The 25092-nt window shown below is 35.3% G+C and overlaps 1 protein-coding gene across 1 annotated transcript in view; it reads right to left on the bottom strand.

Moving 5' to 3' along the window:
* Window positions 1–25092, bottom strand: part of PSME4 (proteasome activator subunit 4) — a 103859-nt gene that overhangs the window by 40350 nt on the left and 38417 nt on the right. Inside the window, exons 5-20 of the mRNA XM_008699861.2 lie at window positions 24124–24273; window positions 22112–22175; window positions 21495–21569; window positions 20040–20162; window positions 18150–18242; window positions 17323–17588; window positions 14429–14615; window positions 13565–13654; window positions 12726–12790; window positions 12307–12457; window positions 10405–10503; window positions 10113–10182; window positions 9588–9655; window positions 8075–8290; window positions 7284–7441; window positions 6219–6314 (exon numbers count right to left, since the gene is read on the bottom strand). Coding sequence (XP_008698083.2) covers window positions 6219–6314; window positions 7284–7441; window positions 8075–8290; window positions 9588–9655; window positions 10113–10182; window positions 10405–10503; window positions 12307–12457; window positions 12726–12790; window positions 13565–13654; window positions 14429–14615; window positions 17323–17588; window positions 18150–18242; window positions 20040–20162; window positions 21495–21569; window positions 22112–22175; window positions 24124–24273 — 1971 coding nt within the window. The remainder of the gene's footprint in view (window positions 1–6218; window positions 6315–7283; window positions 7442–8074; window positions 8291–9587; window positions 9656–10112; window positions 10183–10404; window positions 10504–12306; window positions 12458–12725; window positions 12791–13564; window positions 13655–14428; window positions 14616–17322; window positions 17589–18149; window positions 18243–20039; window positions 20163–21494; window positions 21570–22111; window positions 22176–24123; window positions 24274–25092) is intronic.

Below are 25092 nucleotides of genomic sequence, written 5' to 3'. Positions count from 1 at the left end.
TGAATTCTTTGATTCATCTAAATGGGTAATAATATTAAGATTACTAAACTGCCAATTATTTAACTACGTTCCTCACCATAATCTAGGACCTAGGATGGCAACGATACTGTCTCGTGTTTCAAACCAAGCCTACAGAGTATAAACAAAGAATGGTTATATTTAATAATATAAAATACTAATTTGCTTTTCAGAGACTTTGAAGTTCAAATTCAAATTCGTAAAATTTGGTTTACATTCTATAAAGCTTCAGCCTTTGGCAACATCTTGCACACTTGAGCATTCTGTAAAATTGTTTATGATTAATATATATGTATTCAAAATCTAGTTAAAAATAAAATCAGATTTCTTTACAATGAACTTCAAGGAGTCCAACATCTCTACTGAAATTAGATTTCACCACCAAAGAGAAAAAGACTGTGCTCAAACAGTAACAAGCATAAAGCATAAGATCTTTACCCCACCCACTCATCCTTCCTTCCCTATTATAGCACAGGAAAATGCTTGCCATGAGCTATCACGAGAGTTGATGTCTCCTCACTGCTGCTGTAAACATCAGTAGTTGTGTAAAGTTAAGAATACTATTGTACCTTATCCAGTCTCTACCTAGTACCAAATAATATTGAACCAAGCATGCATTTTAATTAGTCATAAAATTGTTCTTACAAACAACATAAAAAGTGACCACTACAGAAAGCTCTTCTGAATTTTTACTGTGTGTGTGTGTCTGTGCGTGTATTTGTGTGTACAGACACATAAAACCCTATCAAGTAAATAAGACTATCAGTTGGGAATTTGACATGTTTTGCTTATATGCCTTTCTGACTCTAGTAATACCAGTATTATTAACACTGTAATCATATTTAAAAGCGAGTCTCATCTAAGAGACTTGATGCTTATTTTAAAATTCATGTCGCTCTGAAATGTTTCCCTACCAGAAAATCTGAAGAAATATTAGCGCTGATTTACAAGTGTTTTAAAATATCTCTAACCTATATGGGATTTTGAAGTATTAAGAAGTACATTTAGATAAACCCCCAGCTTAGGCTTTCCTTTTGAAATGCGAATTAAAACACACATCTTTCACTATCTCAAGTGCACAAAAGGCATCTGGTTAGACATCTATTTCAGCTTTATTTGTTTTATCCATCACAAAGTCCTTTTATGTTTATTTATCTAAGATTCAGTTTTAATAGATCCCTTCTTCTCTAACAAATTAATTAAACTCTGATTGGACTGACAGGTTTTACACTAAATGTTTCTCAGCAAGTATAAATACATATTTATACTAAATATTTCCTCTGGGCTTTAGAAGAATATTTTCTAAAAGAAATCTCTATCCAGTACCCAAGTAAGACTTTATGATTGTATCTTTTTGTGGCCACACTAAGTTTATGTGTGTTGCCCTATATTTTGATACTTAAAACTGCTCGTCACTTTTAGTTATGCACAGAATCTTAAATGAACATATTTAAAGTGCCATCGACACTTACAGATATAAGCTATAGTAGCAATATATAGAATTTAAATCAAATACCATCATTGCTCCACTACAAGTGAAATTCATTTTTCTCATTACAAACAGTAGTAATTTTACCTCAGGAACTAAATAAAATTCTAACAATTCCTATGCAACACACTTTAAATAATACCATTTATACAATAATAAAGTTAAATCAGCTTCAAAGCACTAGACAGCACCAGGCCACCTAATTTATAGCAAAAGGTGTTCAAAATTTGTACCACCAAAAAAAACAAAACAAAACAAAACAAAAAAAACCCCCCAAAACCTACAAGTTTTTGACAGCTAATGCTATTTGTACCACTAGATGGCAATCTTCTCCAGATTTGATTAGAGCAGAACTATGAAAATAATCACTGGTGGGAGAGAAAGGATGATGAAAAAGGAAGAAATGACTAATAACATAAAAACGAAATATACAATGCAAATCCAATATGCAAACGAAGGCTATGTGAACTGTCATGAAACAAATGCAAACAATACTTCTTGTCTACAGCTGGAAGAACAGCCTACTCTTCCCAATAACCCCCCCACCCGGAGACAGCAAACATAAAAGGTATAAAACCAAGCCACTAATACGAACAGATTTTGTTTTCCATTCAAGGTTACAAGTGTTTCACAAGAAAAAATTGGCCTATTTCTGTGTTCTGTTATCCAATTCAATCCTAGGCATCAATAATAGCTATAAACACAAATGAAAAGCTGGCTCTTAGTCTACCATGTGAACAAAAGGTTGCTAGGTTTAAAATTAACTCTGAGCATAAGAACTATTTCCATGTCTGACACACAAGCTTTTAAAAAAATCAATGAAAACAGTCAGAAGGTGAAATAAGGAGAAAACAGGGTTACTCACCGTGGAGTAGTAACTGTTTCCTTTTCTGTGTGCAGCTCCCCCAGCAGAGCTGGGTAGTTTCCTGGAGGTGCCAAGAGAGGTTAGCTAGCCCTGCCCCTCATCGCAGAACAACACATCCTTTCACATATTAATGAAATGGTCTCAACTCTTAGACCTTAACTATGAAGTTTTCTTTGCCTGAGAAGTTAGTATAAGCTGAGATCCTAAGAATGATTTACCTAAGAATGGCTTAACAGATCTATCAAGAGGAATGGGGCACAAAGTAAAGAAGAAATATCGGAGATGAAAAATGATGACTCCTCTACCTTGAGTAACCCTGTTTTTACAGATGTTAGTTTTTTGCATCCTGTGATAGCTGGTTAGACCTAAAAGATTATAAAGAGTGGACTGCAAAAGGAGAAATTAATGACGATTTCAGGATTAAAGACAAGTGTCCAATCCTGTATGACCCTGCAAAGACATAATCCAACTTCCACATCTATAAAGGTAGAACTAGGAGTATAAACTATACCACACATATTTCTATTAAATCATTAACTAAAGGTTCCAACAGCAAAATAGAGAAGTTCCATTTTAAGATTAATTCAGCAACCTTGGTATCTGACCAAACTGCCAAAAATTCAAATTGTACTACAGAAATTTACACTTAATTACCCTCAAGGGACCCTATTTTACCCATCCTTTGAGACAGTAAAATTTATTATATATACAACAAGATATTTAGTAACCCTCCATTGCCAAAGGCCAAAAAAGTACAATGAAGATACCATGAGGTACATCATTTACTTTCTACTTAAGACGTTCAACTCACCAAAGTTTTTATATTTTGTCAGTCTCTAATACAATGCACAGAAAACTGGTTTGCACATTTAGTAGTCATTTATCTGAACAATGGGATTCTAAGACTATGCCATATATTCTATTAGGAACTAAATTAGATTTTTTTAATAGGAAAACTCAGAACTGAACCAAGTTTCCAGTTTCTCATTATTGTAATTTTCCAGAAGACAAATACTATTAATACATGTGCAAGGCAAAGTTAATAATGAAAGATCTGACCAAAAAAATTAAGCAGCTAGAGTGTTTTTACCTAATTGAGATTTATACGTAAGAAAAATTTAAGACTAATTTTAAAGAAAACTGAGTTGCTACGTGCTTCCACAAACTGGTCTGGTATTTCAGAAAATACATAATGTCCCACAATACCACAGCCAAATTGTTATTAAAAAGAGTGACTTCCTCAGGCACCTTAGGCATTATTACACTAACTAATGAACTTGTCACAATTACATGCCTCCTTTTCTCTCCCACCTGGTATATTTTACTCTGTTTCTTATGGAGACCTGCTGCTAATAATCTTCCAGAATTATGCTACACATATTCTTTCTTCACACTAGGATGTATGATTTATTATCACAGAACAATGGCACCGTCAGTTAAAATTATTTGATTAGTTTTTTCTTTTTTTCAAGTTTTATTTATTTAAGTAATCTCTATACCCGCATGGGGCTCGAACTCATGATTCCGAGGATCAAGAGTCACATGCTCCTCTAAGTCAGCCAGGCACCCGATCAGCTTTTTCAAATCAATTACCTTTAGAAATTTTAACTATTATAGACCTATATTAGAATAGGCATTTCTAAAATTTAAAAAGCTAACTTTATTTTATGATACTTTAGTAAGAACTAATTTGCTATCTGCAAAAAAAATTGAAATGTTATACAAAGAAATGTAAAAATAAGTTAAGATTTCAGATGAAGGAGATATCAGTTAGAAATTGGTTTTAAAGGAAAGGATTCTGGTAAGAATTATTTAAAAGTCCAGGAAAGACTTTATAAATCGCCTCTTTGGTGATTCAAAGGCAAAGGGCTGCTCATTAATCTTTGATTCTACTTTCTATAATCATTATCCCTGCCTAGATGTAACTATATAAGAAGAGTCCTAAAAATGTGTATCATTCGATGATTAAAACAACTGAAGTTTTCGTTCTGTATTTTATTATGTATTATTAAATATACCAGAAAAATTTCATACTTTAAAAAAAGTTTTTAAAATATATGAACATTATATATTTATAGTAAATGTAATTCTGTATTATTACTTCATTATGTCTTATTATATTAAATTTTCACTCTCAACGTGAAAATTCTGAAACACAAAACCTTCCGCAGTCTAAATTAGATTTCCTTCTCGACTTTTCTGGGAAAAACCTACGAAGGATACTCAGGATCAATTTTAAAGCTTATGTCTAACAATATAGGCAAACAGTCTACCTATTTTTATTCCATGGCATTCATAAAATGTTTATAACACAGTATTCTTTTCCTTATTAACAATGCATTTCATTATTTACAAACCTAATGATTTTATTATAACCAAATGTAAGGAACTTGTGTCCTGATGCACTTTTACTTCAAAGTGATAAAGACCTTGCTTAACTCACTAGTGTAGTGCACATGACGTAAATATGTTCATACTGATATGAACCGCAACAGAAACCTCTCACCCTCCTGAGTGGACCCTTCAGCATGGAGTCCTAAGGATCACTCAAAACTAAAAATCTTCTAATCATATATACAGAAGATACATGCTTTGGCTCTTATTGGATTAAGTTACCATTTCTCAGTCAACATGTTCAGGCAGAACTAAATTTACTGAATGTTATAAATCTGTTATGTATGAAGTAGGTTTTCAGTATGCCATAAGAGTTTAATTCTTACTATATTATATACACTGTTAAGATCACCAGGAAAATCAAAACCATTTCTGTAAGTCTCTCATTTTTAAATAACGTTTAAAATCAACCTCTCTTAACGAAGATCAATTTTGGTAAAACTGCCCCTAAATCAAACTATAATACTGATGAAAACCAAAAGTGCTTGCGAAGAACTCAGCAAATTCCTAGACAAACTTAAAACAGATTTCCTTACCTGAGATGACCCTACTTCTCCCTCTCAAATCTAATGAGCGATCTAAAGTTCAATGCCTAGAAACAGTTTTTAGAGTGAAGTGGGAATCATGAGAAAGTATGACTCCAAACAATGATTATACAAAATATGGGAAAGACAAGAAAGCCACATTTTAAAACCACTCCTTGAAGTTTTTAAGATTTTTGTTGCAAATCAACAAACAATTCTTCCCTTTGTGTTTTTTGAGGAGGCAGGGGTTACTTACTCGTTTTTATGTGATTTTCATGAACTTGCTCAGCAATGAGATGATGATGTTGAGAGAAAACGATCTATGGCAGTACACTGAAACTAGGCCTGAAACTAGCATCTCACTACTAAATAACTGAGCTCACTCAAGTTACATATTGCTGATTTCATTCAAGCTCAATTTTTTTTCAACTTAAATGACTGCATTAACAACAGACTAAATCAAGGCATTCATTCAAAATTGTTAATAGTTTGAAAAGCACTTAAATTCATAAAAGCAACTTAGTACAACTTAAAAGCTCAAAGTAACGGTCAACAAATTTTTATGTAAAAAACATGGAGATTTTTCCTATAAAATCCCTAATGAACACTGATTTTTCTTTTTCTTTTTTTTAAAAAAGCGCATTTATCTTAACTTAGAAACTAAAGGATGAACTTAGTATTGATATTTTTAAACTGATTAACATTCAAAATTATCCTAGCCTGGTACCACGTGAAAATCTGATTAAAGCCATGAAGTTTACAGACCTCAATTCTGCCTCAGGTATTTTTGGCCTAACAATGACAAAAAGGTTAAAGTGATACAGAAACAACACCAATAACAAAACCAGTGACTCATTATGCGACTAAGACTTAAAATACATGCCAAATGGCAAAACAGCAAAATATGTAAGTAGTTATTTTTACTTACAAGTTAGTAACCGGCTCTCCTTTCAATGGAGGTAGGAGGTTTCCTGAGCCAATTAAACAGTTGTGCACTATAGTCAGACTCTGTAGAACATCATCTCTGGAAAAGATACAGGCATTTTCATATTTTAGAAGACTCCAAATCCCTGTCTAACAAAAGGCCTTGGAGAGTCTAGGGTGAAGTACAAGAGCCTTAAGTGGGGATATACAAAACTAAGGCCAAGAAATGGCAAATATCTTCAGTTTACCCACTGAAACATACAAGGTAATAAATATACTGGTAATACAATACACACCTACTTACGATTAAACAGGCTCTAAATAATCAGAAATAACAGCAACTGATTGCCCTTTGGGAATCAATTCTGAACATAATCACCTATGTACTCAAAGATCGCTACCACTAACAAAAAAGGAAAACAGTATCACTGAAGCTCTTCCAGCATACTCCATCTTTTGAAAATGGACTAGCTAAACATTTACTCCAAAAAGCAGTTCAGACACCATCAGTTGTACTTCTTTCCTCCTCCAAACCATTCCTACTGAATTTGCTTATTAAAATTTCCTGGTATTTCACACATAGTAATTTTCTTACTATTATTTTAGGAACTTCCGGAGATCTGTAAAAGTCTAATGATCGTTAACTATTTTTTGTTAAAGCCTCCTAGGAAAGAAAAAAAAATCTCATAGAGATAGTTCACTAAGTAACATTAATTCAATAATATGAATTACAAAAACAAACAACCCCCCCCAAAACCTAATCTGAATCTAGAAAAACAAGCATTTCCGGATACTTCCCAAAAGATGCACAAGTGAAACTGCTAAGCAAAAGTCACAAAAGCAGACTAGGAAAAAAAATGAGTTTTTCTATTTAAAAGGTTTAAATATCACGACAAAATTTGTTATACAATGCTACATTATTAAATGGTTTTCTAATTATATATATGGCAGATATAAACACACACTGAAAATGATACATCGGATATGCCATAGAGAAAGCAAAAGACACAAAAAGATTTTTCTCAGTCTGCTACCACACAACACTAAATGTTTTTGAAAGAAAACTAACCTAGACATTTCAAGTTCTCCATCACTATACTGCTGGAGTTTGATGAGCTCAGGCTGAAGAAAAGAGTCCAAAAGATAGAAGGCAAAAGCCACTTCTTCTGAAGAAGGAACATGCCACTGGATGCCCAGATTCCACAAGTCCCCTGGTTTACCCCAGTCCTAGAAAAGAATAGCATTTATTCAGCAAGTTGAGAAATGGAAAAAACAAAAACAAACACAAACAAACAAACAAACAAAAACATGTACATGTAACTTAAAAAGGTCTTCCAGGAAGGGGCGCCTGGGTGGCTCAGTTGGTTGTGCTCTCTCAGGGCTGTGAGATCAAGTCCCATGTCTGGCTCACAAAGGGCATAGAGCCAGCTTAAGATTCTCTCTCTGCCCCTCCCCACCCTGTCTCCCTCTCTCTCTAAAAAACAGGCATTAAAAACTCATTACCCCTTCATTCTCAGTCCAGAAAAAGGTTTCCCTGAAGAGCCACTCAAATACAAGTTTACTATAAGAGTAACAGTAACCTTATGTAAAGCTACTTGAGCTTCCCAATAAAATCATTTGGAATATACAAGTTACGCAGAGCATACCAACCCACTTCATATACAAACAGAAAAGAAAAAAACTAGGCTGCTTCTGTGCTATGTTACACTTTACAAGTTTAAAACATTCCAATAATTTTAATAATCTACTTTAAAAATAAAGAAGTGACAACTTCATACACAACACAAAAACCCCCCACTCTGGATCCTTAGAAAAATAACTCAATATGTACTTGAATTCTTAATTATTGAAAACGCTTGCCTTGATCGGAAAGTATTCAGAAGGAGGTTTGTCAAAGCCCCCCGGCACACTGCAGTACTCTGTCGGGTAGATGAGTGTAGTAGAACGGAGGAGGTGATGCAAAAGGTTACAAGACAGAGTGTAACCCTGCTTACAGGTTAGATGCAGGGTTCTTTGGAGAATCTTTACAAGCTGCTCCCTATAAAGAAGCAACTTCTTCCCATCCACTCGAGTAATCTAAAAGAGGAAGAAAACAGTTGAAGACATTTTGGTGAAAAGATTAAGAATCAATAATTAACGTAGTGGACAATGTTTAGCTACTCAAGTAGCCTAAAATGTTTCTTAAAATGACTTTAATTCATTTTAGAATTGTCGTTTTAAGTATATTCTTACAATTCTTTTTAAAGATCAAAACACATTCTCTGAATTCAGACCCTCATGTGCCATAGTACCATCCTTTTCAAAGAATCTCTCTCTTCAAAGAGATAAAACTAAATTGGAACTCTCTGTTTGTTGGTGAACCAACCCATAAAGGAAAATGAAGTCTGAATGATAGCCAAATTTAGAATGGAGAGAGAGAGAGAGAGAGAAAGGAATTGCGAAATCTGATAAAATTTTCAATTAATGAGTTACTGATATCAGAATTAATCAGTAAAAAGTACACCACTGCACGTGAAGCCATCAACAATTATCAGACCCCCTTGCAAGAAAATGCCATTATCTGGCTTTCTGTAGTTGTATTAAGAAAATCTAAAACTTGAGACTCTTCAGTATCAGGGGACCTGGTTGGCTCAGTCAGTAGAGCATGCGACTCCTAATCCTGGGGTCATGAGTTCAAGCCCCACACTGGGTGTAGAGATTACTTAAATAAATAAATAGATCTTTGGGGTGCCTGGGTGGCTCAGTTGGTTAAAGGTCTGAACTCTTGATCTCAGCTAAGGTCCTGATCTCAGGGTTGTGAGTTCAAGCCCTTCACTGGGCTCCACGCTCCACTCAAAACAAAAACAAAAACAAAACAAAAACAAAAAAACAAACAAGCAAACATGGGACACCTGGGTGGCTCAGTTGGTTAAACGGGTGCCTTCAGTTCAGGTCATGATCCCGGGGTCTTGGAAGTGACCACGTCAGGCTCCCTGCTTCTCCCTCTGCCCCTCCCCCTCCTTGCGCTCTCCTATGCTCACTCTCAAATAAAATAATAAATAAAAATCTTTAAAAAAAAGAGACTTTTCATATTTTTTAAAGTCAGTTAAAAAAAATAAATTCTAGGGGCGCCTGGGTGGCACAGCAGTTAAGCGCCTGCCTTCGGCTCAGGGCGTGATCCCGGAGATCCGGGATCGAGCCCCACATCAGGCTCTTCCGCTATGAGCCTGCTTCTTCCTCTCCCACTCCCCCTGCTTGTGTTCTCTCTCTCGCTGGCTGTCTCTATCTCTGTTGAATAAATAAAAAAAATCTTTAAAAAAAAAAAATAAATAAATTCTAAAACCAAGCCATCATTTTCACAGTAATATTTCTTTCTTACAAAGACTTACAATACCTCAGACAAAAGTTGAAGACTCCACAGCAACTCCTTATCCAGCTCTTCTTCATTTAATACATCATCGTCTACAAATGGCAAAACAGTATCACGGAAAAAGAACGATGCATCCAACTAAACGCATCATTTTTAGTATTTGTCTTCAGTATCTCTAAATGCTGAGAAAAGGTCTTACTCCTTTTTCATGAAGCTAAACTTGCTCCAGGGGAGGTGAAAATTCAATTTTCAAGAAAATAAACACATCAAATCAGGATGCCTGCCTCTCCACATCTCACAAATTGACTGGTACTGTTTTATGGCAACCTCTACATGGTGCTTGCATGTATGAAACTATTAACTTAATAAAGCAAAATTTCTTCACTGTCACCTGGATGATACCTTAATTCGAGCAATCCCTGCCCCAAACTACAAAATTAAAATATTCCGTAGCTTATAGAACCTATTTTCATCAACAGAGTTCTAGAAACAAAGAAAATATTTTTTTACCTAAAAGTATAAATACAGAATAAGAACCTTATGACTTACTCATTGTAAGCTGAGTTATAACACTGCAGCAGTGAGGAACAAATAACTTCAAGGACTCCTCTGGGCAGCACTGAAAACATATTTGTATAAGTAAGTTTTTTGGAAGGCCATGAATATTCAACAGTCACAAAGTATACCCTGACACTATTTTCAGAGGCAAGTAAGGGTTATAAGCTGCTACTGAAAGAACGATGTATTTTAAAAGTATAACAAGCATGTATAAAATAATTAACCATATAAACCTGTTGGCTATTGATTCATTAATTTATCAGTCCAAAAACCCCAAACTCACCTTTACAGCAGCACGGCACATGTCTGCCACCATGCGGCCTGCTACTCTTGTTTCAAATATATGCGAAACAGAAAAATTAAAAACCTTCTGAAGGGCCACCTGTTAAGATATGTAAGAAGTGAAAAGGTCTTATCAGCATTTTTAAGAAATTTAAACATCTTATGAAACATAAAAGAAAACGAGAGTCAGACTAAAACTAAAAATAACCAAGCAGGAAATTCTTAACCATCTGAATTTTATAAAGATCTGCTTATTAATGTTATATCAAGATCTACGAACAATCTTTGCTCAAGACCCTAGTGTGCGTTTTAGGCACAAGATTTTATTTGCTATGGAAACATTAAACACAAAACCACAGCTGCTGGAAGCAAATGCCAACTATCCAATATCACAAAGGGAAGGTTCTGGATTATCTAATATTTAGACTTTGTCATTTTGACAGCTACAAACTAGAAACATTTATCTCTATTCTAAAAGACCTGAAGCAGTCTATTTTTACAATCATGCCCCAGAATTTCAACTTAATTACTAAATGAAAGAAAGAGCTCTAGACGTTTATATTTTTCAGGATCCTTAATCCACAACTCCTTTCAAAAGATTTTGGCTAAACAAGTGTTTACGTTCATTTCTTTATACTAACATACTCTCAGAAAATATTTCATGCAGCTGTAAAGCAGTTTAACTTTTTTTTTTTAAAGATTTTATTTATTTATTCGACAGAGAGAGACAGCCAGCGAGAGAGGGAACACAAGCAGGGGGAGTGGGAGAGGAAGAAGCAGGCCCATAGCGGAAGAGCCTGATGTGGGGCTCGATCCCGTAACGCCGGGATTACACCCTGAGCCGAAGGCAGACGCTTAACCGCTGTGCCACCCAGGCACCCCAGCAGTTTAACTTTTAAACAGGATAAACATATTGAAGAGTCATAATCTCAGATGAAGGGAGAAGAAACAAAAATGAAAGTAAAGTCTGGTCTTAAAGACCACACTGTATAAAACAAGTGGCAACCAATACTGAGTAAGGGAATGTTTACAGTGTGTCTTATGAGGACACACCAATTCCCATTCATTATAGCTTGCCAGATTTTTATAGTTAGGATTTAATTTCTACTATGTGATGGCATAAACAAATTCCAAAACTTTTCTCCCAAACAGTATTTAATTGATTAAACAGTACAGTTGATTCTTGTTGTATGTAGTATATTCTCTAAAGTTGCTGTGAGCACTGAATTAGCAAATACCGAATCACTCTTCCTTGGGGAAATACAAGATTAAGTTACTACAAGTCTCTGCTTACGTTTTCATAAACTGATAATATTTTGTTATTTTGTTTTATGTGTATTTAATATATATTGTTGATTCATTAACACTGAACTCAGCCAACAGCACTATAACTCACGCCTGAATAAAGCTTATCTAAAACATGTTGTTTTCTGGGAGGCACATCACAATTCTCTTACGCTTGCAACACTAGACAGTACTGCAGCACTACTCTTGTGGGCCATTTTAAACAGCAAAATCTCCAACAAAAAGCATACGATGTGGAAAACCTGGCATGAGGTAGACACAAGAGCGTATCAGAGCTGAAACAAGAAGGCAGAGCATGGTACCTTATTCAAACCTCAGCCAGGAACATACGTGACTCACATTTTTTGCCACATTTATACATCTGCACAAGAGTGCCGTGAGTACTGACTTGGGGATTACAAATAAATTTTAGCAAGCTGATTAATTTGCAAATATGAAATTAGCGAATATAATGAGAATCCACTGTTTATCTTTCTCAAAGTTTAGTTGAAAAAAAAGGATAAATGGCATAATACCTAAGTAACTTCAATTTTTAAAACACCCACAAAAAAACCCTACAAGACTGGGATTTAATTTTTTGCAGCAACGCGACTCTTACCATAAATATTTCTTTGGAACATTGTGTGAGGATTGTACTAAACGTAGAAGACAGACCTAATTCGACCAAACTCTCCAAGTGAGTCATTTTCTCAGTTTCCGTCTCTTCTCTTGTTTGCTCCAATGTGCTACTTTCTATAAGTCCAAAACATCTAAATAATCCAAAGAAAGTATAAGTTTAGCAACTAAAAGCTAGTTTCATGTTTTCGATGATGATTCCATAAGTCTCCACCATCATGCCTATTCAAATGATAGCTATTCAATTTGGGCATGGCTATCAACTGTCTTCTTTAACTTCAGGTGCTCAGTCCAGAGATAGTGGCTATGTACAGGTTGCAACGCAGAGAGATGAAGTTGTTGGGACAGGCCAGTTATCTCTCTGAACGTCTAATAAAGGGCAGGTCTGGGGTGCAAACTCACCTGTCCATAAATTGTAAGACGAAATCCTCAAATTCAGCTGTGGCTGAACAAAGTTCTCGTTCCACCTATGACATTTCAATGTGGAGAAAAATTAAAAATAGTCCTTGATTTTTCTTGGAACTACTAAAACTCAATTATGGTCTACAAAATAGATTTAACACTGTATTATTATACTGAGTATGGTGAGAAATAGCACCATAACCGCATATCAATTTAGAATAACTCAATATACTACTCTACAGGAACCAAAGTAAAAAGTAATTAACATATGTTACAAGGGCCCAAAACAGAAGTCAAACAGCCATCTTTATCATCTACAGTTTTCAAGCTTCTGGTATATATACAGGGTTCTCTCCTACTACTTGAACATCCAAATGACAATAGTCAAGTAGAAACATGCTTACAATAAAGAAAATAATTCCAAAAGAACCAGTCCGTAATGAAGAAAATTTCTGTTCATTGGAGGTCAAGCCCCTCCACAAATTTATTCCTAAACTCAAAAAAACCCCAGAAAAACCAAAACCAAACCAAACCAACCAACAAACAAAAAAAACCCCCCACCACTATCTCCACTTACCAAAAAATTAAAAGTGACAAAATACTGAAATACACCTCTGGATATCAGTTGTTTACAAAATAGCCTATTTTTGACCTACGTCCTTTGGTGGGTGCTCTGCCAGACTATCTTACCAATGACCTGGTCCTCCATTTACATCATTTTTGTCGCAAAAGAGTAATTTTAAACGACTAGTATTTAAACTATCAAATATTACTATGCATTTACAGTAAGAGTTATAACTCAGTTAACCAATCCTTTTACAAGCAGAAAGCATCCTTACTTCTGTGAGGTCATTTCTTTCTTGGAGTACAGATGAACAATCTACTAAAGGCACCAGAGTGGAAAATGTTGCTATAAACTGGAATGTGATCTGCGGGAAGATGCAGAAAATTTAACAGTAACTATAACTATGGTTCAAAAATACAAGTATCCCATAAGCTACAATGAAGTACCCAAATAAATTATTTTGAGGGAAATCCCACAATAACCTTTCTGGAAATTTTTCACTTAGAATTGAACATTTTAAGGTTCCTCACAATTAAGCAGCTGTTACTTTAGTAATGAAGTTATACTAAATTTATTTTCATAGTTATTTCTTAGGTTTAAGCACAACGTTCTCCAACTTTTTGTCAATGAAAAGTTACTGGCCCCCCACCTAAAGATGCAACATTAACTGAGGATAAACAGAATATGCTAAAGCAAAAGTGTGGGATCGGGCAGGAGGAAAGGTGAGCAACGCTTTAAGTCAGGAGATGTGTGTATAAAACAGGACCTGGCATTTTGCACCCACCAGCTTTTATCATGCCTCCTGTCATCAGTGTAGACAGAGGGAAGTACAAATGATCATATGCTAAGATTTTTTAATGTCTCTGGTCAAGAAATACAGTAAATATATAATGAGCTTTGAAAATATCTTATGATCATTAAATGTATCCAGGTTATGGCAAGTGACTTACAAAGGATGACATATAGGTCAACTAACGATCCACAGATCTAAACTCGGGCATCGACGGATATAACCCTTTACCACTAACAAATTTTACATTGAATTGTGTTCTAAAAGAGCATTTGAACAAAACTTAAAAAGGATGTCTATTCACACAATTAGAACGCAGACACAAAACAGAATAATAAATATGCTTACCATGCATTTACTGAAGTCATTGGGGTCTACCCCAGGCAATGCTCTCATCAACAGAGGTAGCATGTGTGTTGGACCTTCAGGAAACCATCTGCCCCCTGATACCAAACTGCGGGCTACTCCAATTACACAACTTAAAGTAGCTGTGAGCTGGTGAGGTTCTGTTAGAGTCTCTAGTGCAGGATACGTTCTACAGTTTAAACAGAATTAAAAAAAAAAAAGTTCCACCACAGATAAACATACACAATACATTAAACCTACCAAATTCATAAACTGCCTGTTGGTAGCCAGCAGAATATTTTGCGTGAATTATCTGCTCTCAAAGTTAACTGAGTCACACACATAAAGGAAAGATACGTGTTTCCCAAAGCCCCTGCCACCTCACCACCTTTCTCCATGCAAATTCCACAGTGAAAAGAACATAAACTGGCAGATTATGCATTATTTCAGCCATATGAATTCACTTCCACATTCCAATATGACTGATTCTAATCTAATGGTCGGCAATTATTAGAATTCAGCAATAACAAGTGACAACTACTCTACTCTTCCCTTTTATCGGAAAAACAATCTTTATTACAATGCTGAAATTTCTCCTATTTTACACCTTTCAAAAGACAGGTATTTTAAAATTGGAAATTAGCTCTAGAAACACATGAGAAGACTCCTGAAACTAGAGTGAATAAACGAGGGAGAATAATATAAATACAATATTTGAACAGCAAGTAAAAGACAAGCCAAGAACATTCATTCTTTCACACAGCAATTCCATTTTTAAGAATCTCTCCTACAGGGGAAAAAAATCTAAAACACAGTCATTCTGAATTTCTCTTATGCAGAAAAACTAAGGAAAATTTCATTTTACGTGGAAAAGAAAGAACATTTATGATCAGAATAAAAAACCAACCAAGCCCATGCTTTAAAAGGTGAAGAAAGCAAATCAGCTCTTTAACAGAGGCTGTCCTTAGGAGATAGAAAACTCAGGACCTAATTTATTTTCTACATTTTTACTTTTTAAAGGACTTTCGTTTTTTTTTCTTTTTAGAAGAGAGAGAGAGCAAGCACAGGGGCGACACATGCACAGGGGAGGGGCAAAAGGAGAGGTAGGGGGGAGAGAGGGAGAGAAGGAGAGAGACAGGGAGGGAGAGCGAGCAAGTGAGGGGGGAAATCTTAAGCAGGCTCCCCACGAAGCATGAAGCCCAAGGCAGGGCCCGATCTCACGACCCTGAGATCATGACCTGAATCGGACTTTTAACCAATTCAGTTAATTTTAACTGAGCCATCCTGGAGCCCCAGAGGACTTTTGCTTTTATAAAAGAAAAAAACCTTCAAAATATTTCTCTTGGCCAAGCATGTATCACTCAATACACTATTAAATTTGTTCCAAAATTGAAAACTAAAAAAAAAATGTGCTGGATAATTTTATTTGTATTTATTTTCTTAATTTAAATTTAAATTCAATTAATTAACATATAGCGTATTATTAGTTTCAGAGGTAGAGTTCAGTGATTCATCATTTACTTGTATTTGTAAGCTTTGTTCCTTCTACTAAAAATGTATCTCACTATTCGTAATTCATCAGCTGGAAAACATTAAAATAAGGCAAAACAAAGTGAAAGCCAAGAAATACCAAAACACTCCAAAATTCAAAATTTTAACTATGCAAGAAGCTGAAGTCCCTCCTTAGAGGCAAGTCTCTCCTCAACAAGAAACATCCAGGTACCTATCACTGAGCTGCTAGCCTCTGCTACCACATGGAGGCCAAAGAGCAAAGAACAGTGGGGGCTGAGACAGTAGAAACTGCCTAACTTCCCCGTTTCATTTCCCAATTAAGTTATCTGTGCTGGAAGAGTTTCCGTGCCCACAAAGTGCACACAGAAAGGGAGAGGTTTGGAAAATAAGGTACAACTTAACTTGAATATTTATGGCAAAGAGGACGGGGCAAGATAACATAAGCAATTCAAATTTATAAATAACGGAGCCCCACGTTGGTCAAGACCTTTAACAGGAAATCTGTCGCCAAGCAAATGTGCCCTGTTATCCTATTTCAAGTCAGAAAATAGGCTGTCACCTGCATTCTGTCACTAAGGATTGTGGAAAAATCTGGTTTTATGGAACTCAAACTGTTAGACCCTTCTGGGCCCTAAAAACAAACATTCTTCTTCTATTTTTGAGTAAGACATTAAGAGAGAAATCATAAAGCTCAAGTTCAGGCAGCAGAGGAATTAACAGATAGCTTAAGTAATATTATATAAGCACAGGAGGCCTATATTGTGACAGTAACTAGGCAAAGGGAAAACTATTTTTGTGACTATTTCAACATATGAAACAAAATGAATACAATCAAATCTACACTGTGGAAATAATACACATAAGATTACACATATATGAAAATAATAAAGACAGTCAAATTTTCTTCTGTATCACTGATTCTACGAAATAAAAGAAATCCAAAATCACTTCTCAATACTTAGCGACACTCAGACTTTGAGGTAAAAGCAGCCAGAGATTAGTTTATTAATTTTTGTAAAGATCTTATTTTTAAGTAATCTCTACACCCCACATGGGGCTCAAACTCACAACCCCAAGATCAAGAGTCACATGCTCCACCAACTGATCCCGCCAGGCGCTCCTTAATTTATGAGCAAAAATGTGCCAATAATCCAAAAATATTCTATCCATTTCCTGTCAATTTGCTTTGCTCTCCAGGAAACCTTCATCAAGTTACCAATCATTAGGTTAAAATGCCTTGCTTCTTCTACAGGAACAGTTTGGGAGAAAGCAAAACAGAAGCCACAAAAGAAAACCAAGCAGAACAGAAGAGCAGAGGGAAGGGATAACCAGAACAGCTGCGGCCACAGCTGAGGCTTCAACCAAAGACGTACAGCTACACTTACCTTTCAAGTACAGGGGGTATTACTAACTCAGGTCTCATGAGTGCAAGATTCTGCAGAGCCTGGGCTGCTTCTAAACTACCAGTTTTGCTAAACATAGCCAAGAGGACAGGCTGAATAATGCATCGTACAAAGTCTGTAACATCTTGATCAGTAAGCTTATGGCTATCAGGCACAGGAGTTAACCAAGAAGGCTTCTTGTATCTTTCACGATGCAATCTTCTAACAACACTGTTTGGCAGCCGCTGAAGTAGTTTCATTAACTTGTTCTGGGGACACAGAAGCAAAAAGTCCAAGGTAGGTTCTTTTTCCCACACAGATATTTATGGTTCCTTTCTACCATCCAAATAAAGATTCTTAAAATAACAGCTCTTACAATCTTACAAAGACCTGCACGTTGTAACTAGACAGAATAAAATGCTATTATCAATCGAAGTACTGATAATAAAAATGTGTTTCAAATGTCAATTTTAATTTCTAGCACCAGATGAATCTTCCATTACATGAAAAATCATTTTAACCAGGCAAGGTGGAAAAAACCCAAAACAAACAAGGAACAAAAACCACAACTGACACTCCTTTCTGTTGCCAGAATTTGACATTTTGTCACCAGTTATCGGATCAGTATTATCTTCATTTATTTTTATGTTCTATGAACACAGTAACTTAATTTGAACTTAATCACCTATATATAGCCAAATTTATACAAAGAACAGAAAATGCATTACAGGTTATATACAATAGGCAACGTGTAACCACTTTTTAAAGATACGTGTGACCGTATCTTTAAAAATTTCCAAACCCTACAATGAAAAAACGAACATACTCACCAGCCAGCGCCCATTATTTGAGGGATGGTAAAAAGATGTGATGCTGTTAAACAAACCAGCCAAGTGTTTTTGCACTAGCTTACTTGGTCCACCCTATTCAAATAAAAGAACAAAATATCAGTACCCACAGTACACTGGAAAATGGAAAGGCTCAATAGGCCCAAGCCTACATATACATCTCTAACGTGGTGCACATCCATTCTGCTAACAAAAACCAATTCTACCTCTACGTAAGAGTCAAAAACAATTCCCCCGTGAACTTCCTACAATCTTCCATTTAAAACACTCTATTAAAAATAAGAGCAACTTACTGAAACCAAATTAGATAACTGAAAAGAGATCTTCCAATTTAGGGTATCAGGATATTTTACTCTTCTGCAGTGAAATAACTTTTGTCATGAAGACTGTCTTAAAATAACCAAGAGTGGTAACATGAGGCATAAAAAGCATTCCTTAAAGGATTCAAGAAGTGAATTTCTCATTGCAGGAAATGAAGAAGTGAGATTTACATAAATGCATTCAAATATTTTATTTTTACTCCTAAATGTTTCAAATGATTTAAACGTTACATTTGACCACATTTTGACTCAAAAGAAAAATATTTTTTCTTAATTATTACCAAAAAAAGTAACACCAAACAATAATACAACCTGGGGAAAAAAATGAGGAAAAAATTTAGCATTCCATCTTATCAAGTTCGACAGCTCTGAAGATAAAGAACTAAAATTTGGTTTTAAAACTTTCCATCTCTCAGGATGATCTTTCAAGAAAGAGCATAGACCTAAGGTAGACTGCTGAGTTATATTAAGAACGTGACTTTCTGCTGAAATAAAATCCGCATACATGTTCCCAATTGAGAAGAGGTCAACTACTAAAGAGATCGTAATAATTCCATAGAAAAAAACAACAAAAATGTCAACATTTTAACATAGTAATTAGTATTTTTATTTATTATATTCAATATTCATACTTAACACAAAATAAAACTGTCAATGGGAAAAACTCTGAGAAAGAACAGCAACATTAACTAAAATAAGCTGATACTAATCATGATATAATTTTGTGACTTCTAAAAAAATGAATTCCAACTCATTGCTTATGTAAGATAATAAACATCCAAATGTTTTTGCTCTTATGGAGTATTAGAAAGAAAATGTGATTATCCCTGTTTAATAATGAAACAGCAAAAATGGGGAGAATGAATTTTTTTTTTAAACTAAAAATAAAATTTAAGAGTAAAATCTCACAACCATCCTGCCTTTTCCACAGAAACAACCAACCAAACAACACAACCTGGCAGAAAATATCAAACACAGGATAACAATTTAAAAAAGAGACAGCAGTAGAAGCAATATAAATGATAATCCAGAAAAATTATACTATAGAATTGTTCTAATATTCTTATTTGCAAGATGACACTGAAATCCAAGCATGTGTATATATTTTTACTTTCCTTCAGGGATGTCAGTAAAGTAATCCTCCATACTTCTACCTTCACCAAGATTACTTCGTTTATTTAGTAAGCTTTGTGTTCACTGTAATCTTCCACACTAAATGCATTCGTACCAAACATATGTGAAATCCTGAGTTCTAATTCCACATTTATCATTATCAATTTGACCTTTCATTTGTGAGTCTGGTTCTTGACCTGTGAGACTATTAGACATTCTGAATCTCTCAAAACTCTAAACTTTGACTCCATTATTAAGAACCACCGGCTAGAGAACTGGTGAGTTTTTCTACATTCTGGGTCTGATAAACATTAGCTTACTACATCAGAAAATATCCAAGAACCAAATGACCAACTAAGATACCAATATAGCCGTATGTGATTATACAGAATTTTTGTATGGTTAACACAGAATTTAGATGAACTACTGTGTTACAAACCATCATGGCGGTGATCCATATCACAGCATGTCCTATATCATAAGCATTTGTTAAAAATCTTGGGACTAACACTTGACTGCTTCCCACTGGGAGGTTCAAGCTTCTCAGAATTCTCGTAAATATCTTTAAAAAGAAGAAAAGAATTAAGAATAAATATTTGTAAGTACCAAGTAACTCTTTAAAGAGCTGAAGTGTTATATATATTACTGTTATTGAATGTATTCTCACTGGATCAGGTTTTAAGCAAAACTATACACTATTTGGTAGCTTTATACACTGCTTCCATAAAAATTACAGAGAAATATCTATTTTAAAAAAATTTTTATTTATTTTGTTTCATTTTTTAAAGTTTATTAAGTAATATCTACACCCAACATGGGGCTCGAACTCAGACCCTGATATCAAGAGCTGCATGCTCTAATGACTGAGCCAGCCAGGTGCCCCTATTTATTTTCTTTCAGATGACACTGAGGTCACAAAGGGGTGGATAAGCAGCAGCTGTATCCACGTACCCATAAACAAATGAGATATAGTTAAACATAAAAAGGCAAAATGTGGATAAGTAGAGTCCTATCTCTCTAAATGCAAATAAAATTACTTTTCGTATGCTTTCATTTCATGCCAAGAATATACAAAATGCAAATACCTATCTTCTAGATTACTTTCCCTCTCAAAATTCTATCATTGATTTGATTTTTTCCCAGGAATTTGCATTTTCACCTGTCTTTTAATAACTACATTTTATTTTTATTTATCTATTTCCTAAAGATTTTACTTATTTATTAGAGAGGAGGAGAGAGAGAGAGAACACAAGCAGGTGGAACGGCAGGCAGAGGGAGAGGGCGAAGCATGCTCCCTGCTGAGCAGAGCCGGGAGAAAATCACTTTTCCTCCTTAGTTTCTCCTGGACAGTTCAAGCAAAGGTAAACAGAGTATTTATCTGCGGCAGCTCCCCAGCCCTGCTCTACTGTCAGCGTGTGCATCAGAATCACCTGGATGCCCCATGTCAACCCTTCTGAACCTACTGCAGATGAAACAATATGGAAGATGCAATGTTAACACTGTACCTAGAGACACTCTAGCTTTATTTACTCCAGGAAAATATGATCTAAAAAGTAGAGAACACTCTAGAATGCAATCAAATACAAGACCCAAAATTTGTTGGAAGGTATGAATGTAAGATACCCTAAATAATATACTTAGTACTTTCTAAATTACTCACTCTGAAACTTCTATTTCATGTCTTACATAAGAAAGACAAAAATCACACATTTATAATTACCTTGGTATGATCCAATTAGTTTTTGAAAATAAATGATCTATCCTGGTTAACTGCACCTTTTTACTAGTGGTCAAGAAATATTTTAGGAATTAGCATACAAAACCACACTTCTTAAAGACACAAAAAGTGCTATCAGTGCTACTGTATGTTGTACGCTCAAAAGTTCTTAATTACCTTTGGTACATATGGATCCCAATCTATGTACCCTATATTATCTGTAGCCAATCGAGCAAAGAGATTTACAAGTTGCTGAAAGTAAACAAAAGAAGAAAAAAAGAGGGTTAAGTAAATACACTTGTTGTTGTTATTAAGTGTCACAGTCACACCTCCATCCATTTCTGGTTCTCAGCTGTCATCATTAGCACAACTTAATATATGGTTTATGACTCATTTTTTTAAAATCTCCAAATATAAGTTCTGATTCCTGTCACCCATTTAAAATCAAATGCAGTTGAAATGCTTATTAAAAGGGAAATGACAAAGCATCATCCACAATGCAAACAGAAGAATAAATTTTAATCTAATAAGCATAGAGAAAACATCCCTGTGTGTCCAGCAACACACTAATGAAGGTACAATAGGAAACAAACAAGTCTTACATTTCATGCACTTCACAACACACGCATATGCTTCTAGATATCAATAAAACCAAAAGAAGTGGCTATTTCTGTTAGAAACAGCAAACGGAATTAAAAAAAAACAATTACAACATTGCTAACAGCCAATTCTAAGGAATTAACGTTACTTATCAAACGATCTGATAGCAAAGAAGGAAAAAATAGGATACTCACCCCCTCCCACTGTGGGAGATTTTGCACTGAAACCCAAAGGCCAATTAATTCATCAAACCAAAGTCTGAAGAAGAAAAATGTTATGAATAGCAAGTGATTTATAGAAAGTGGTTCAAAGCCAGGTAGCCTTTGTATTTTTTAAAATATTACTCTTACTGATAACTATACAACCTAGAAAAAATAATACTGACTGTTACAAACTTAATGGGACAAATGACTACTTCTGTCTGCATATTCCCCTTGCAATATATTTATGCTAAAGAGTCATCTCATCAAACCTCTGCATCATTGTTAGGGGCACCTGGGTGGCTCAGTTGGTTAAGTGCCCAACTCTTAGTTTCTGCTCGGGTCATGGTCCTGGGATGGAGGCCAACGTCAGGCTCCATGCTCAGTGGGGAGTCTGCTTGTGGATTCTCTGACCCTCCCCCTTGCTCGTACTTGCACACACGTACCCCCTCTCTCTCTCAAATAAATTTAAAAAATCATTAAAAAAAAAACCCACCTCTACTTCATAATTAAATAATTATTGTCCACCCCTACCTAATACTGTTTTCAAGTGTCTCCTCCCTTTCTCCTTCAGTATTTTCCTATTACTACTGGTTCTTGCAACTCTCCCTTATATTCCTTCCTTTAATAAGCCAATTAGTAATTACGCAATTAACTAGCACTATAATAAATGTTCCCCAAAACAGATGAGCCACATAGTATTAGGTACAATTAAAATATCATTGGAGAAATGATCTCAAATTAAACAGAAGAGAATGTAAGGGCAAGAACATGTTGGAATACTATTCACCAATCTTTACAAATGTCAAAGAAATGCAGTTTTTTAAATTACTGAATTAGAATTAAAATTTCATAAATACACAGCTAAATACAAAATTTCTGATTTAACACCTCACTATAGACAATATGGGGAGTTGGGGAGTAAGCATGAACCCACAACACAATACTACCTATTTTTTTCTAGTTTTTTCATATCTTTTTCTGTTTTCATAAAAGCATAGTCAAAGGGATGCCTGGGTGGCTCAGTTGGTTAAACATCTGCCTTTGGCTCAGGTCATGATCCCGAGGTCCTGGGAGGTCCTGGGATCGAGCCCTGGGTTGGGCTCCCTGCTCAGTGGGGAGTCTGCTTCTCCCTTTCCCTCTGCCCCTGTCCTACCTCGTGCACACGCGTGGTGCCGTCTCACTCTCAAATAAAATCTTTTTAAAAAAAGAACATAGTCTAAACATATTTCTTTTCCTTCTTTCTCTCTTTCTTTTTTAGAGAGAGTGAGGGAGGGAGGAGCGGCAGAAGAAGAGAATCTTAAGCAGGCTCCACACCCAGGGCTCAATCTCACCACCCTGAGATCATGACCTGAGCAGAAATCAACAGTCAAGACGCTTAGCTGACTGAGCCACCCAGGCTCCCCTAAATATTTTTTCATTCTAGGATTTGTTATTCCCTAGAGTCATCTAGAAAAAAGTTCTTAAAAACAGTGCAAAGACTAGAATGAGTAAAGGAAAAAAAATTATAAAAAAAGACCTAAGAAAAATTATAAGTGATGAATAAAACCAAGTTTTTAGGAAAACACTTTTCCTTTCCCTAAACTCCACACAATTTAACATTTCTTATCACTGCCTATTTACTGATATTTTCTACTTCTTTTTGCATTTTTTATTCTTTCTCTCTTGATTTCTTAAATTAAAGCCCTTAACTTTACTTTTTCTTTTAGCAATCTCTACACCCAACGTGGGGCTCAAGCCCAAGATCAAGAATCATGTGCTCCACCAACGGATCCAGCCAGATGCCCCGTAAAGCCCTCATCATATTTGGCTTGACATACAAGCATTATTCTCTCCTCATTTACAATCTTACGTTTAACTGTTTCAGCTTCCGCACACTTCAAGTATAATCAACACAATGGTTGAGTTAGTAAATTTTGGTTTACTTATTATTACTTTACTAGATGGCTTATATTTCTCCGTTTCTTGCTCTATTCTACAATTTGTCAAGATATGTATATACTTACTTAAAACCTTTATGATGAAGTTCTGGAGGAAGGGAGGTAGGAAGAAATATTTCAAAATAAGTGATGGCCTTTTGCATTGTTACATCAAAAGGGCACATTAAAGGCCGCCATTCTTCTAGCATCTCAGCTGTGGCATCTGCTGGGAAGTATCTAATAAAAAAGAAGGTACTCATTTAACTGATCATTAGCTAAAAGGTCTACACATCAACAAACGACCAATAAAAAAAGGGGAGGTAGGGAATGATTTCATAAGGTACAACATACACTACAAATGTCAAGTTAACTTAAACACATTTTTGCAACTCTAAAATAAATACCTTGTCACACCTAAAGGTAAATTTTTCTTCTTTTCTATAGGACTTAGAGGAAAAATATCTAGTCACGGAGAATCCAGTCTATATAAGAAATGGATAATCAGTGAAATGAGAAAGAGAACATTTAGCCCAGGCATGTTTGGACCAACCATTGACTGTACCACAGACCTCTCTTGTATACAAGAGTGGACTGGACTAGATGGTCTGGTCCTATAGGTGCTAACATTCTTCAAGTCTATGAAATGGGCAGGAAAGCCCCTGGAGTAGAGAATATTCACCAAATTAAAATCTGAAGTGTACATCCATACACGAAAGTAAATGGAAAAAGAGGACCCATGTATAATTACCAAATACCCATTAAGGGGGTTTAAAATAACAAAAAAAGTATATGAGAAATTTGGATTTGGGCATGGCCAAAAAAGTTAGGAAACCTCTTCAAATGCACTTGTAGGTTTGGCCTACATGTCACATTATTAATACTATCATATCTTTGTCCATCTGTATTAATTAGAATCACACTTCATTCATTAATGTGAAGAATAAAACTACATTTCTAGAATTGCTTCTTTGAGTTCATCAAGCATCTAGGTGCCAGGTCATTATGCCACAATTAGAATAAAAAAAACAAAAAACACAGAATATATTCTGCCTTTAA

Source organism: Ursus maritimus, unplaced genomic scaffold, assembly GCF_017311325.1.
Source record: "Ursus maritimus isolate PB19 unplaced genomic scaffold, ASM1731132v1 scaffold_6, whole genome shotgun sequence".
Taxonomy (NCBI): domain Eukaryota; kingdom Metazoa; phylum Chordata; class Mammalia; order Carnivora; family Ursidae; genus Ursus; species Ursus maritimus.
The sequence above is the reverse complement of the archived record's forward strand: the minus strand, read 5'-3'. Positions and strand labels throughout refer to the sequence as shown.